The 17,819-nt window shown below is 31.5% G+C and overlaps 1 protein-coding gene across 1 annotated transcript; it reads right to left on the reverse strand.

Moving 5' to 3' along the window:
• Positions 1–11,669: 11,669 nt before the first annotated feature.
• LOC124841581 (Autophagy-related protein 13) lies at positions 11,670–17,407 on the reverse strand. The gene is made up of 4 exons (XM_047317876.2): positions 17,256–17,407; positions 15,509–16,960; positions 15,264–15,424; positions 11,670–12,358 (listed from the first exon to the last, which is right to left on the reverse strand). The coding sequence occupies exons 2-4, from the start codon at positions 16,862–16,864 to the stop codon at positions 11,998–12,000; spliced, it is 1,878 nt and encodes a 625-aa protein (XP_047173832.1). The 5' UTR covers positions 16,865–16,960; positions 17,256–17,407; the 3' UTR covers positions 11,670–11,997.
• Between the last annotated feature and the right edge of the window lie 412 nt (positions 17,408–17,819).

Raw genomic sequence — 17,819 nt, forward strand, 5'->3', positions numbered from 1 at the left:
ATTTTTCTTCCAATAACATTTCTTATTTGCTTGTTGCCACACTTGATTTTTAATATTCCATACATTAGCCAAGCCATCATCTATCACTGATTTCATCATTTTCTATTCAAGCATTGTTAATTTCTTAACTTTGATGTTGGTTGTGGTACCAAACAGTGCCCACAAAAATAATTAAGTTTGTTCTTTTTATCAGTAAGAATTTGAAATATATCATATAATATTCATTAAAAGATAGTCACTAATTTGTAAGAATGAAAATGATATATTTAAAATATATAATATGATGAGTTTTATTAAAGATGAATTATGGACCGAATTAATCTCTAAGAATAGGTCAGAAGTTGGAATCGAGTTTTGTGAATGTAAGCAATGAATAAATCGTTATGTCAACATAACCACATATAGTCTATGAATTGAGTTGTAAAATATCAAGAATCAACGTTCAAAAGTTAATTAAAACTAAAATTTCGGCCGAGATATTTGCAAATCTATTATTTTTTTAGTTTTTAAATCACTATCTTTATAATAGTTGATAAAGTTTTTATCTTTGTCATATTTATTTTTATTATTATTTTTTGTAATTGAATTATTGGAAGAATAAAAACAATTTATAATTATTTTATCTATAAAAAGTTTTAATGAGAGGTAAAGAAAAAACTCTATCATCCCTGTTATCTTCCATTAGCGTTTATACTTTAGTTTATATCATTATATTTTTTAGACATATAATATGAATTTTATAATATTAAACATATATAAGATTATGTATTTTTGCACTTGAATAGAAGCTATAAGAGTGCTTTGTATATACTTGTCCCAAATAGTCTTTAAAAAGAAAGTGACAAATATAAAGTTGTTAATTTGAATTAGTTCATTATCTTTTATATTAGTCTATCGCATACAACACTTGTTTTTTTACTTATAATTAGATAAAAAAAATGGATTAGATTGAACTAATTTAAAAACATAATTAAATTTTGTGAGTGTAGCTCAATCATGCCGCGAATCAAACGGATAAGCACACGCATTATTTACCTTCTAAAACAATAAAGAAATCAATATATTTATAGAGAAAATACTAATGAGACTAATCTCAATGTACTACGAACCAACCAACAAAACAGATAAAAAGGAATATTTATCTGTCATTCAATGTGTCGTTTATAATAAAATATGAAGTTCCAACTTACACTTAAATTCCAATACCAACCACTCTAATTTGAGCGAAAGCTTGAGTAGCACTAAAATTAGATTTTGAGTTTAAATTATTACGACCTAAAATGGAAGAGTAGATTCAACATTTTTAAAAGTTTGTAACGAATTTCTAAAATTAAACCCTACATAAGATGGTGAGAAATTCTTTTTAAAAATTTTTAAAATATAAAATGCAAACATAATTAAATAAAAATAATTAATAAAATCATTAATATTTTCAATTTTATCATCTTCCATCATCTCCATTTATATATTCTTTTTTAGGTTATGTATAATAATGTATTATTTGAATAGAAGGAAAACAAGTAATTTAAGTGTCCGTTATCATTTATTTGAAGGGATACACATCATTATTATCTACATTATCCCTCAGGATAAAAGTCCAGTCACTAAAGTTTACTATGTCGCTACTATGTCGGTCACTCGTACCTGAAGATCTCGGGAAGATTAAGCTCATCCTCTTTGGCAGCAGCGTCAATGAAAATCTTCTTAACTATACAGGCGCCCCTTTCCCCTATGGTCTCCTTCTGACCCTGGTCCATAATCAAACCTTTATTAGTATCTTGAACAAACATCACGACGCTATTTACAAATGTTAAGCTTTGCTTGGACGATGTCTAATCCCCAAACGATAACTTGAGCGACGACAAGGATGTAGAGGCGTCATCAACATATCTCTTATCCTCCCAACCAGAGAAGCCTTCTGAAGAGATGTCAATGACATACATTATTACCTTAAGAGTGGAAAGAATCTGAAAATTGAGTGCTGCAAAGATAAATGCATGAACAAAAATGGATTTTTTTTTAAGAAAACCTAGGGAACATGTGGTACTCTTGAAGCCATCATATCTCGCTCCAATTGACAACAAATGACACATGATGTTTCACATTTGGTGTCAGCATTGATAATGTGGTTCGTGAGGCAACACATATATTCATTGCGAACGAGCATTTTCAAAGATAAGTCGAGCAAAAGTAAACCCTTTTTACTTATGGTCTCTATCCAAGTTTAAGGCTTGAGAGACCTATGTACTATATGTACCAAACATACCATACCGATCAAAATAACATAATCAATCGTCCAAACATAGAAGAGACTATTTAGTTTCGATAAGAATAAACTAATCATCTAGTTAATTTAAATAAGTCAATAATCATGCTTAAACGAAATTGGACCGTGATTAGATCTATCCTAATTAAAAACTTATGAAAATAACTATAAATATAAGTCAAAGGTATAGTGATTGAAACTTTTTTATTACGCATTTATTATAACATTATTTAACTAATCAAATATAAATTAACTTTAATATCAAAACACCTTTAATAAGTGTGTAGTAGGATATCTGAGCTGAGCGATTATCGATAATGAACCGAACGAGCGACTAAACGGTCGCTTCTACCCGAACGGTTACCAATAGTGAACCGAGCAGATATCAACAAGTAGTCAAACGATCGCTTTGTCGAACGGTCAGTTTGGTAATTATAACAACCACTCGCAAGTGAACGATCGGGTAAAACCAACTCAACTTGCGAACGATCGTCAACCACCTAGATCAAACAATCGTCATATCACTGAAGATAGTACTAACGAGACGATCGGTTACATTATGCGCTCGTCAATGTCGCCTTTAACAGTGATCATCCACCAACTAAACAGAACAACCAACAAGGGTCAAATACAATACAACGCTAAATCAACCCAGTCAAACTAGAGTCAACAAACGCTCGGTTATGTTTATTCAGGCTGGATCAGTTAATCCGAATAAACCAAGGAAGAAGCAGTCAAAAATATCTAACCATGATAGCGCAAGTTACGGAACTAACTAACCAAGTATCAAAGACGAGGATCACGACCAAGCGACTGGATTTTCAACTAACCGGATTTTTAGGTAAACGATTTATCTTACTTCTAGGTTAAATACGAAAAACCTAAAATAAAAAGGTACGTTTTGATGATTCCAAGAGAGGAGAAAATATTGATTTTATTATGGAACAAAAAGATTTCATCATTCACTTCTAATTTCAGCGTCGGAGTGCTTTCGCTGGTACCCCTCCATTTTCCTCGAAGAACACTGTGTGAAAAGTATGAACAAGGACAACAATAGCGTGAGAAGGTTCAGACGTCGTCCATCAGGTTCATATCTCGGTTCCAATGATTATACTGAAATAATAAGTATCTACAAAGAAAAAAAAAGATAACACTGAAGCATATCACTAAAAAGATATTTTAAAATTTTAAGTAAAATTTTAAACCTAAAATTAATACGAGGTGATTTAAGATTATGAAATTAAAATATTAAATAATAATAGATGGTTGCATTTATTATTTGTTGAATAGATAAAATGTGACATATCGAACTTTATTAGTAGCCTAATAAGAACAAAGAGTTTTAGTTGTTGGCGACTCACTGTGGATCCCATCCCAACCCTTCACACTGTTCTTTCAATAAATAGAAAATGAAAATCATAGAATCAGCCAAAGTAACGGTTCGTAGCCTTCTTTCAAAAACTTTACTCTTAAATATGTACTTGTCACATCATGCACCTTCCTAGTATTTTCGGCATCGTACCTATACTCTGAATTTTCATATAAAAAACAAAAGAAAATGGAGAATCTGTCTTCATTCTACATGTCCGCAATCAAATAAGCTAAGTTGCCATTATTTTATTTTTTTTGTCTCGTAAGCTTGGATGCTTTAAATTTATCTCACTAATTTTTTAATGAATTCTTGTACTTCCTATATTTTTAACAAGTCAGATTACATGTCTTGTAATTTCTGGAAGTTATAGAAATATTTTGAAACTTAAGATAAATAGTTAACTAGTATGTACATTACTGTTTTTAAATTGTGCGCATTTATTTAAATTTCTTATTTTGTCCAATTTTTCATTTTTTCATGGAATTCATCATATGTATTTTAAAAACTTTTTCCTGATTAATTTAAAAAAAAAACTCGAAATACTTAATCAAGGAGATGTAGACACAAAGGACACACGCGCCATAAAATTAAAGCAAAGTAAAAAAGTGAAAAAAAAAAATCTAAACAGAGAAAGATTGATGTGAGTATTTTTATATGATTTAATCCTCCTCGAATTTTCATATAATTTCTATCATTAAAGATGTACAAAATATCTTAAAGATGTGTAAGAAACATTAAAATATATATCGAAACCTATTACATGAACACATTAAATTTGTGTAGAATTAAAAACAAAATATTATTCAGCAGTAAGAATAGATAAGAAAATAATGATATGATTGAGGATGGATTAAATTGTACTTTTTTTAATATGATTTAAAATATTTAATCCTCTTAATCTAAGTTATATTAAGAGATGTAAAAAAAATTTCGTACATGTCCAAAAAAATTATTTCAATTATTTTTGTCGATGCAAAAAATATATTATTATTATTGCAGAAATATAAAAATTATGATTTAACATATTGTTTTACCTTTTATATCATCTAGCTAGTGTTACTTTCTCATTTCGAAATGGAAAATACCATATTTCAATTTGTTTTTTTCATAGAATGTGATATAAGTACTTTCTTGATTTTAAATTAAAAAAAATAAAAATATCAACACATTGATTAAGAATGGATTGTTTTTTATCAATTGGTTTTAAAGTTGTGAGACCCACATTTAAACTATTTTTCTCAAGTTATGTGATATTTGCATGAAAAGACACTTAATTATTTAGTTTTGTTACTTTCATTTTAAACTTTCTTTAATATCATAGTTTCATTACACCACAACTTCAATACATCATTGAAAAGGAGATTCAAATTGCTTTCTTTGTGCACCACATCATCTATTATGTTAGTTTCTTTATTCCTCTTAACTAAATATATACATAAATATAACTACATTACCATTTTTGTTTTGTTTAATCCATTACTATCAAAGCATTATTTTGCGTTGTTTTATTTCTGACGTGATTCTAACTAACATATCTTTGTCAAAGTACTTTCTGTAAACCAATATAATTATTACAAAAAAATGTTAAATCATATGTTCATTCCGATAAAGAGCAAAATAAATAATTTGGAGATTATGTGATATTATTCTCTAATAACTTTATATTTGTCAAAATAAAATAGAACAAATTTTAACTCAATAAGTATTCTTTTTGGTTCGTTGAAATAAAAAGAAAGAAAAGAAACAGAGTTTTTAGTTAAAATATTGCTATAAATTTTTAAAAAGTTGAAAGAATGGAAAATATGCACAATTATGCAAAATACGATTATCAAAGAGTCAACGTAAATTTTTTAAGTTAGTAGCGGGAGTCAAATATTTTTTAGGGACACAAAATGTTGTTTTATTTTTATATAATATCAAATTTTAGTAAAAAAATTATTATAATAATTATTTAAAATTTTCATACTATTACATAGATTTAATTAAGTTTTAAGTTTCTTATATAAATTTAAATATTTTTAATTAAGTCCTGATTAAACTTGTTTGGTATTTTAGTATTCAATTTTTTATATTTTTTTAATTGGGTCTTTGTTTTTAATTTTTCACTAATCAAGTGATGTGATTTACTTAATTCGGTTGGTAAAAAGTATAAAGAATTGTGATTAATTTAAAATGATATTATGATTAATTTAAAACAATAAGTAACGACAATAATGTTTTGGTTGTTATTAAGATGAAGGTCACAATGAAGATGAAGACATGTTATCATTTTCAATGAAAAAAAGTCACTTGTTGTTTTCTATTAATAATAATATTACTTTAAATTAATTACAACACTCCACAATTCATTTTTTTTTAATTTCATATTTTTAATATGTGAAGAAGTAAACAAAATGACTAACTAGTTAATAAAATAAATGATGAAAACCTCAAATAAAAATTAAAAAAAAATAATAGTCAATAAAAATAAAAAAAATTTAGTAGAAATTTAATTTAAAATATCCAAATTTATGAGGACTTACAATTTAACTAAATCTATTATATATTTTATTTTATCTCATTAATTGAATTGATTATTTATGTTCTCATTTATTTTCTAATTCAAACAATTTCATTTTTTATACTTATATCACATTATTCACTTATTCATATTTCGCATTATATATAAAAATAATAATGTGTCTCTTCCATATTTTTTTTATGAAAAAAGGTTTTTAATTGAGTATAATATATCTTTAAAGTGACATAATTTAAAAAAAATAAGGAAAAAACAAAATTCACCTCTTTTATTTTATTATATTATTTTTTTCTTTAACAAATATGTTTAAGTGTAACTGTTAAAAATATAATAAATTTAGAACAATTGAAATATATGTTGTCAGAACCAGTAAAATCTACGCATGTGTCATTAGTGGAATTCACGTGTCAAGAGGGAAGCTCGACACTCAGATGACAAGGTGTCAAGCGAAGGGGACCCGGAAATCAGTCAGTGGAAAGCAAGTGTCGACATATGAGGGGACATCCGTTTTGAAGTGTGAAGCAAAACTTGGATTTTCAGAAAAACCTACCCCACTCTCTTTGCATGCACCCTCTTTTCAAAATTTCTGAAGAATCCCATTCTCTCCTCCTTCTCTCTACATCCTCTTCATCTTCTCTCTGAGAAAACACTCATTTTCTCTTCTCCGATCACTGTTCCGGCACCATAGAAGCACTTCCGGCGTCAAGAGCTTCCAGATAAACCGTTCGATTTGTGAAGCTGGGCTGGTAAGTCCTTCTCTTCGCTTTGTCGTTCGTTCTCCTAAACATGCAAACCCAGTTTTGGGTTCGGGTGTTGATCACCATTCTCAAGATGAGTGGTTCTAATAGTGTCAGGTTGTCAATTGATGTAGTTGGAATTGTCGAGCGTTGATGGTAGAAGAATCTGTAGTGGTGAAATTGTATTTCTGCGTCTGGAACGTACGTTCACGCTCAGAGGTAAGCGAAGCTTATTTAATTTAATTTGTATGATGTTGTACTGTATGAACGATCGTTAGTTGACTGAATGATTTTGATGCATGATGGTTGATATGATTGGATTGAATGAACGTTCGTTTATTTAAATGAGTGGAAATGAAATATGGTTGAGTTATGTTATAATGTATGAAATATATGAAACTTATATGATATGGATTGTATGAAGTATGAAAGTCGATTATAATATGAATGTATAAAGTTATGAAACTATATGTTTAGAAATGAGACAGATATAAATGAATTATGAATATGAAATTTCTCATATGAAAGTATACGTTCGTTACTGAACGGTCTTCGACCGTTCGATTCTTCTGGTAAACATAGTTGAAATGGGATTCTTTCATTTGGAGAGAATCCTAGTTGAGGACGAGCGTCCTCGTGTGGTAATACTATGCTTGAGCGTTCGGCCAAACACAGTTGTATCTGGGTATCCTGTGATAACTTAAATCTTTATATATATGTAATGGTATATTTTCGTTGTTCGTAAACACTACTTCAATAGTATCTGACTATATTTATCAAGCCTTCTATTTTAAGTTCATTAGTGCTCGGTCTTATACCTAGCTTTCGTACTAAGTAGTGCTTGGTCTTACACCAAGCGCTCGTACTAAGTAGTGCTCAGTCTCACACCAAGCGCTCGTGCTCGTTTCTTATATAATCTATCGTGATGAAAAATGGCGTTCGTCTAACTTCAATAGGATTTTCTTTTCTACCGTGATCGGTCATTGACTGGCATTCGGATTTCTTGATTTAAAATTTAAATAAGCTAAATATTCTTAAGCGTTCGGTTTCGTTAGGTGAATTCTTCTAAGTATTCTTCTCTGAAAGTCTTGAAGTGTATACGTCTATTTGGTTCCGGCTTAGAGATTTAGTATTTGGCCTAGTTCTTTCTGCGTTCGGTTAGAACTCTCGAGGGTCAGTTCATCTAATTAACTCACCTTGTAAGTAACGTCCGTTCTAGTCATTCTTGCGATATGCAGTTGACCTCGATTTCTTTCGTAATCCCATAGTAACCCTTTCGGTCTTATTCTATTCGGGAACTGGAGACCTCTCTGTCTCGTTCCAAGTGTTTGTCCTCGTTCTAAGTGAGGATTGAACGTTCGGCATCTGGTGTCTTTATACATCTTTGAACAAAGAGGAAATTGAAATGATTGACAATGAAAGATGAAATTAAGGTGATTGATAATGGAAGATGAGGAGAATATGTTATGAATGAAATGTGTTGGAAATATGAACGAGCGTTCCGGGGAGGAACGACTCATGTTTGAATATTGAATTTATAAAGTATGACTGTGGGAAGCTAATGCTGGCGGTTCATCCTGATGTTCCGTGAGTACTTGATCTCACGTAGAGGAGGGTAGGTCATGTGTGGGAACGACAGGAGGTTCTAGTCCTTAGGGGTACTTTGGACAAATAGGACTAACCTCGGGTGGCAGCTGATGAGAGTATTCCAGTTACTACGTCACCCGGGTGCACGAACGCCTGTAGCTACATAGATTTCATACAGTCTGGACAGTCAGTCTAGTGATAGGCTTTGTATGATACGTACGTTGAAATTTATTTGGTGTTGGATTATTTGAAATGTATGTTTATGCATGAATTAAATTATATAAGCTTACCCTGCGTTTCCTGTCGTGTCTGGTTTTGTACGTTCGTCCTTGTCATTGCAATGATCATCCGTGTGGATGTGAGCAGAAAGAGACGAGCTGCTGAGAGAGGCGCTGGAAGAAGAAAAGTTGGAAGAAATCGAAGTCAAGATCGAAGAGTAGGACGTTCGGTCAATAGTTTAGTTATAGTAAGGTGGTCGTTCGATCACCTTCCCTTTTGTTAAGAATGGTCGTTCGGTATTTTCTTCTGTAAACCGTTCGGTCAGGTTTGCTTATCTTGCACGGTTTAAATTTGTAACTCTTTCTGTAAGGCCGTTCGGCCATGAGCGTACGCTCGACTCTAGTGTATGACTGATCTGTATTATTATTAATGTGATTATTCTATTATATAGTTTATTGCTGTATTTTTGGGATGTTACATATGTGAATAAAAAAGACAGTTAATGATAATGTTTTACTAAATCTGAAAAAAAATATTTACAAGTTAAAAGATTTGAAATAGTAACATGAGAATAAATAATTTATATATTTTTAAAATATATATTTCCTACATACCCAACCCATTGAAACAATTTTTTAAACACATTTGAATATTTCATTTAGTAGACAATATTCACTCTTTCGCTAGATTTACCTTAACTTCGTACATGAGGGTCCATATCCTTTGTTGGGCTTTTTGTTTTGTTTTGTTTTTTATCAAAGTAGTGTAATGTTTTGTAGATGAGTGAATTTTAAAAAAATTATGAATATAGATAAATTGTGTCAATATAATATGATTTTATTATGAAGAAATTGTGTCAATGTGGAATGACTTTAGTTTAAAGTATTATAAGTTAAAATCATGCTACATTGATATGAATTATATCAAAATTGAATTAAAATTGTACTACAAACTTCAACTTAAAAATATTTTACACTAAAGTCGTATAATTTTAACATGATTTTTTTCACAATAAAGTCGAACTAAGGCAACACAACCTACTGTAATGTTTTTTAAGATTGTCCATTTTGATAAATTAAAAAAATATAATAATTTAATAAAAAAAACATCATTTGTTATTCACTATAAAATAAGAAGTATTGATATATAAATAATAAAACTTTTGAGAGTGATTTAATATGAAGCTCCATTGACTTTTATGACAGCACTTATTTACAGTAATATTTTATTTTAACAAAATTGGTGTATTTTTATTTTATGTAAAATGAAAAGTAAATCAAACTAAGATTATACATAAAAAAAATGTTGATCAACAATTTCATGTTGGATAATGTTCATCCAACAATGAATATGTAATTATTTACCCATGGCCAATGTTATTTATATTCAATTTATGAGTTTTTACCTAGTTAGACCAATGATGGTAAGTCATATATGATACAGACCAATATTATATTAGATAAATATAATATAATTTGATATGAGTTTGGGTCATGTAATACAATAGTCCGTCGAATTCAATACAATCTAAATGAGAATTTTGAAATGCCCAAATGATATAGTTGACCATGTTAATATGTAACCAAATTTATATTCTTTAACCACTTGGTTATAAGTACAGTAACCAGATTTTGGTTTAAAAAATATATGGTGATACCTGTGTTACTTTATTTAACTGCCACATACTATGTATATTATTGTCATTATATTATTTTAAATTTGTATTTATATTTTTATTATTATTGGTATTATTAGTGTGTTTTTTTATTATAATAAAAAAATTAATTTTATCGTAATTATATAAAAAGATAAATATTTTTTTATAAAATAGGTAGTTAATTAAATTTTAAAAAATAATTACAAAATTAAAATGATAAAATAATAAAATAATTTATATAAGTAAGGGTAAAATTAATAATAAAATATATACATAAAAAAAGTTATAAGGCGTTACAAAAACTAATATTTTATTTAAAAAAAATGGTATAGTTGTTTCGAAAAAAAGTTGTTATCAAAATATCCGTTTCGAAAGAATATATAGTCACGAAATGTTTAGCCGTTATAACAAGATTAAAGAAAAAATATAGCCTACCGGTTTCTTGTTTTGGGCTTTTAAACTTCATTAGACGTATTTTCCAAAACTTATTTTATTTTTGACAAAAAATATTATTTAACATTTTCCGATTATTTTAAAAAGCAGATTTTAACATTTAAAAGTTATAAGAAAATAAACGGTCCTAAGTTTTGTGCGTATTTGCGAGTCCTAAAATAAAAACAAAAAATAAAACAAAAACTCCCAAACAAAAAAAATGGCTGAAATGACCCTTAGTTCAGAATCAAATCAACTGTATTGACTTTTTTTTGTTCGAAGATATTCTTTTTGCGAATTTAGGAAATGTTCTGATAAAAAGTTGTGTAACCTAACTCAGAATAAATACAAAGTGAATAATTTAATTTAAAGTTAATCATATTTCAAGTAAGAAAATCTAATGTCTCAACTTTGAGTGTGTATTTCTGTTTATAAATAAAATAATACAAATAATGTATCTTAAAAATAAGAAGATAATATCTCAGGTACAAAATAAAAAAATAAAAAAAAAATATAATTTTTTTATTAAAATATTTCTTAAATTATAATATTTGTTAATTAAATAAAAGAAATTTGGATTCAATTTATGAATTTATAGATTTTAGATTGATTTTTGAATATTTTATCCATATTCGAGTATTAAGTCGGATTTGGGACAACCAAGATAGTACAGGAAACAAAGATTAACGTTTGGATCATAGTTCCATGTCCCAAAGAGTGCAAGTGAATTAGCTTATTTGAAAAAAAAAAGTAAAAAAAAAAACACAATTTAATCTACAGTGTAGCCTTTGAATGTGCAGAGATGATGCTGATACATAGAATGAGAAAAGGATTTGATTGTATGTATGACTGTATTAACATTATTATGATCTTTCACTATATGTATGTAATGATATAATAGTATAATAAAAAGGGTTATATACAATATGTGACCATTAGTAGATTCAAGTATCTTACAGAAATACAAGGCTGTACTCTACTAGCCAGCTCAGACCTGATCATAGATCAAAACTCGACAGTCATAAAGACTTAATCATCAATATTTACACGTATTTTCAAAATTAATAACATCTTCAAATGGATGAACCAACTTATGAAGAAAATGAAAAGGCTTATTAAAGCTGTACATGTGTTTCACTGATTCAACATTAGCATTAACAGCAGAAGAAGCATAAGAGTACTACTATCATATATACCATGTGTTATGTACTATGTCTGGTGCTTACTATCTCGCATAAGCAACAGGTTTTTCATCTCTTTGTAACCTTGGAACTCTTCCAGTGCATCAGCTGTGGTTTTTCTGGTGGCTATCATCCCAGAAGACATTATGCTCACTTGTTTTGATGCCTCCAGGATCTCACTGGGCCCTCCAATGTTGTTGTTCCAGGTTTCAGGATTTGTAACTCCTTGTGACAGGTGCTGTGAAGTGGAGAAATCTTGACGGAGAGGTGGTGCTTTCTTCAGCATTTGTACAAGCGCACCAACAGCAGCATCATGAGACTTTCTAATGGGAAAGAATCCTCCACCTTCAAATGTCTCAGCCAAAAGACCATGATCTAGAGATTCAGCTCTGCTCATGCACAAGGAATTGTGTTAAAATTGCTAAACTAAAAACACAGTCTAGCAAATTTTATGTTATCTATATCTTAAAGACAAGCAAGAAATAACCAGATTGTATGCTTTCTTTGAAGTTTGACTCAATACATAGAAATAAAACAACAATTAGTAATTAGCACAAGAATCTAGGAGAAGTTGTGAAAAGAGTCATAAGCATAAAAGTAGACCTCTATCTTGATGGATAACAAGTTAATATTCATTCAAAATTAAAATCAAAGCTCAATTAAATAAAATATTCAACTGTGAGATTTACAGGAGTGACTAAATTACATCAAATCAGAATTATGATCCACAAAAAATACAACAGTGCTCTCTATGAAGCAAATTGTTTTTCATGCATGCAACACTAGAGGCCAAATCAACCAATTAATCCCTACAATACCATAAGTAATTCCTAATCTGATACAAAAATATCACCTCGTATCTTTTGCCTTCAGTCATCTCTCAAACCACACTTAAACTATTTTATATCTGTTCAAGGGCAAGCAAATCCTTTCTATCAACAGGGAGCATTCCAAATGATTAAATCTCTTAAATACAGGCTAAACAATAGGTAGCCCTAAGCAACTACTCTGAACAATAACGGACGTGTAATTTCGAAATCAAGTTTCATGATAAGAATTTGGATACTATAGCATGTTTAAGTCTCACATCAAGTAATATTGGATAACTGGTGGAGATTTAAGTATTAGATTCTCTCCTCTGAACAACTAACTTTTGTGCTGAGTTCCCCAAATATTAAAGTGATTATCAAGGACGGTTCTGCCTCTTAACACCAAGCTTTTAATATGGGGTGATTTCCCATGTACTTGGGTGCTTAACATAAGGAATTCATAACTCCCTTTGAAGGAACATCAATTTTTATCACTAATATTAGAAATTCATGGACCTTTCCAACAAATGGGAGATCTCCCAATACTAAAGGAGACCAGTTAAGATTTTACCCCAGATAAACCAGGGTCCTTTCTCATAAGAAGTCTAATTTCCACTCTGCAGTAAATGGTGTATCAAGATTGGTTCCAATATCAATATTGCTGATACTATTTCAAAGATGACATGAGGATGATCCTCAAAACCATGGCCTCCAATCCAGTGCAGGATGCTTCCATCTTAAAGGCCGTCTCTCTGCCTCTTAACATGCCATGGACCACATATTGAGGGTAGTCTCCTCAAGGATGTTTCAAAGGAATTTCTATTTTAACTATGCAAAGATCAAGCAAAATTGAAAAACTATAGGTTTTTTCATATTCTTTGTCAATTTCCTTTATCTTTCTCAAAGGATATTTTAAGGCTTGTTTGGTTTGAAAAGATGTTCAATTATAATTTCATTAGTAAATTACCAAAACCAGCATAAAGTAAGGTTTGCACTCATTTATATATTGTAAACTTGTCTTATTTCTAATTGACGTGGCATCTCTAATACATCCCCTTATGCCGAGGTATGTATATCTTGAGTGTAGGACTAGACATGAATAGGTGGTCCAATAGCGATGGTGACACGACAGGTCTAATAAACAATAAATTTCGTTAGGATAAGCTTCAAAATAAGTTTCAGATGATTCTGATACCATCTTAAGAAATAGACATTAAACCTAACTCAACCTCACATAATTGACTTGTAAGGTAAGATTTACAACCACTAATATATTGTAAATTTACCTTATCTTTAATCGATGTGAAATCTCCAATATATACACGGGTTGGTCATATATTTAAATCAATGGCATGACAGAACTTATGTCCCAGAATTGTGGATTCCTTAGTACAATACTACAATCAAAGGACAGTAGGATACATATGATCCTGGTATTATGTCTATCCGACCCTCTCTAATATTTGACTGGGGTTTAAGACATAACTATCTGAACTATCAAATTTTTTGACAGCCAGAGAATCAATAGACCTGTAGAAGGAATAACATGAAGGATTTGTGCAACAATAAATAGATTAATGTTGACTGTTTAAATGTTTCAGTTTAACAAACGGCTAAAGAAGAAAAGGCAGGGCCATCATATTCAATCACTCCAAATATGCCACATCAGTCACTTATTTTTGGAAAGTATATCAATAAATACCAATAAAATAAAGATGGGGTAAAATAATGTAAACGAATCTAAACCGTTTCAATAGTATAGTCATTGTCACACATATCTTAAAAATTTACAAAATTTTGAGCAGCACTGGTACAGACCCAGAATACTTTTAGAAAAAAAGAATATGCAAAACTTTCACCAAGATATAGGCGAGGCCAAATACTCATGCACATCAAAAGTTGGTGTATTGACCAGTTAATGAGAAGATGTTAATCTCTGAAGCGTAAAAGAAGGAAAAGTCATAAACTCTTATGCTGCTTGGTAAAACCGGAGCTGAAGATTGAAATAATGAAATTTAAACAATTGAGCTTATTTCCTATTTTGCTTCTATTTTTTAACCTGTTAGTAATAAATCTTTGTTTCATTCCTAGAGAGATTGTTGGACATAATTTCTAAACCAGACCACCAGAACCCCACAAGTCTATTAACCTAGACTTTCCCAGACCACAAACATGAAATTCCAGTGGGATGGAAGTGCTCCTGTTCCTCTAACTTGTTCAACCTGAACTACCTGCTTTTAACCCCGTAACGGATCAGATTGCATCCTATTGTGAATAACAAAATATGGTCGAAGAGAAATACACGTTTTAATGCAAGGACCCACCACAACATATTGTAGGATCCACTAGTCATATTTCATAACAATTGTTGTTCTCTCTCCAAGAAGAGCAATATTTAGTCACTAATTATGAGCATATCTAGCTTATATTCTTTTCTTATGCAGTAGATCAACACATAAGCAAGCATAAATGCAATATGCAGTACCTGCTTCCTGGATCCGTAATATCATCATCATCCACATCAAATGGACAAGTAAAATCAGTATCATCAAAATCATCCTGATAAGACCTACTGGAGGGCGAGCTGTTAGACGATATCTTGACTCCAGAATATTTTCGAGACTCATCTTTTCCAAGAGAAAACAGCTGCAAAAAGCAGAAGACACCCTTAACAAATCAAATATATTTTGAACAATGGAAAAAGTCCATCGTGGTTAGCACACGGCATACCTTTTCAGCTGTTGCACCAGTTTGCATAGCATTTGTACATCTATCAATCTTAGCAGTGCCCCTTGAACCTATTAGGGGAGGAGACGGAGGCACATTATGCCTATTGGAATAACAAGGAAAATTAGCAACTTCAGCAGGTATGCTGACAGGAGCACTTCCAGATCGTAAAAGTGGTTTGCATGGTAATGGTCCTGAATTATCGGTTGAAGGTGATCGAGAGTGATAATAATCGTCAAAATTTGTATTCTTCTTTTGAATCAAAGACATCTCAGTTGGATGAGGAGGCAAACTTGCGGGGGGGAAACGCCGCAAACTTGCATTATACACTGAAGAGAGTGATTCTGAATAAGTAGGGGAAGGTAAATAAGATGGAGGTGAGGCTCTATAATGATCGAAACTAAAACTGCGCTGCCTTGAGGATGGTAACGATGATGGAGAGCCATGAGATGGCAAGCCTGCCACAGGAACAGAAGGAAACCTTCTCCACGGATCAGCCAATGGACTCCCAACATAGTCTGTTATAACTTGTGGGGACATTGGAGTCGAAGGTTCTGAGCTCACGCCTGAGACCACGGGGCAATACATCACACTAAGACACAGCCTACCAGAAGAAGTATCCACAGGGGTGAACCCGAATTTCATCATTTCAGCCTCTTCTTTCCGGGTGAAGGGCTCAACAAAAGAAGACACACGGTGAGCAAGGGTAAAATCCCTAATTTGTCCAGAAGAATTAAGCTCTCTGAATACTTTATAGGCAGGTAAAAGTCTAAGAGTGGAATACAAAGACCTCAAAAGCAAAGTTGATTTCTTATACGAGTTATGCAAAGAAACACTGCTTGACCTCCTACTGCATGAACTAGAATCCCTTGTCTTCCTACTTTCATACTGCACAACCCACCTCTCCACAATCTTTTCACTCCTTCCCACAACCCCCAATTCTTCCTGATCAGTGTTCCAGCCAAAAGGGCATCTTTCCTTCAGCGAAGAACTCCTGGGGAGAACCCTTCTGGGAGAGAGACTCGCAGTCACAGGGTCCCAATCCAGAGGTCTCTGCACTAAAATCACATCAATCACTATGCACTCAATGTTGTTCTGGCGCCAGATGTCAATGTTCTCCAACGCCGCCGGGCACTCCCGAAGCGCCAAATTGAACCACTTATCCCTCGGCCGCACACTGGACGAAGATGAAGACGACGAACATGGAGACAAAGCAGCTTGATCACCGTAAAAATTGCGAGAGGACACATAGGGTGCCCTTGATTCGAGTATTATATGAAGACTCTTGGCAAAAAACTCAGTGATTATCTGTTCCATCTTTGCAGCATCAGAGTGTGCATTACCATGAGAGGAAGCCATTACCTTTAGGCGTCAACAACCCAGCACAACCCTCAGCAACAAACAAAAGCTCCAATTTTCACCGTCAGCTTAGACCACCAATTGGAGTGTGTTTCACTGCATCAAACATCACACAGAACAACTTCAGAAAAAAAAATCAAATGCAACACAAGAACCCATCAACTCTATTGCTATTAACAGCACTCGGTTGCCCAAAAAGAACCCGACAATGTCAAAGGGTGTCTGATTCTAGTAAAACGACAGCAGCCTATAGGGAATTTCTTTTTCAGCAAGCAGGGTCATAGAATTGATAAGAAAGCGCGTGCTTTCTTAAAGGAACAACAGAATTGTGTATGTGAAGAGAGAAATTGCATGAGAGAGTGAGAGAAGAGAGAATTGTTAGTCTGTTTACCTGTGGCGTGCATGTGAAAAGGGTTGATGCAAGGTCTTATCTTTGATTATCTTGGCTTGTGTTTGTGTTGTACGAGTTTACACAAAAACAAGGAAACGAAGGGAAAGCAATATAATGAAGAGTGTTGAGAGAAGCAAAGAAAGTAGGACTGGTTGAAGAGTGGAAAAGTGGGTCCCCCTTTTGGAGTGGCCGTTGTTCGATATACAAGGATTCTTTCTCTCTTTTTTCTCACTTCTGTTTTTATTGTAACAACATGCCAATATACAAGTTTAAAAAACAAATCATTTTCATATAAAATACATTACTTCATAAATTTTTAAAAAATATAAATATTATATTTTTAGTATTGTTATTATAATAAATTATTCATTGGTAAACTTGTATTTCTTCTCTCTTTTAAATATATTTTAAACCAACAAATCTCAAACTTGTAAGATTATTTGAAATAAATTTATACACTATTAAAAAATGATATTATAAAATACTTTTTTTAAATGAGTAATTTATTATGTTATTTCACTAAGTATACAAAAATTACAATGGTTGATGGTCATGTTTAGGTTA

This window comes from Vigna umbellata, chromosome 1 (assembly GCF_029865625.1).
Source record: "Vigna umbellata cultivar VRB3 chromosome 1, Vumbellata_1.0, whole genome shotgun sequence".
Classification (NCBI taxonomy): domain Eukaryota; kingdom Viridiplantae; phylum Streptophyta; class Magnoliopsida; order Fabales; family Fabaceae; genus Vigna; species Vigna umbellata.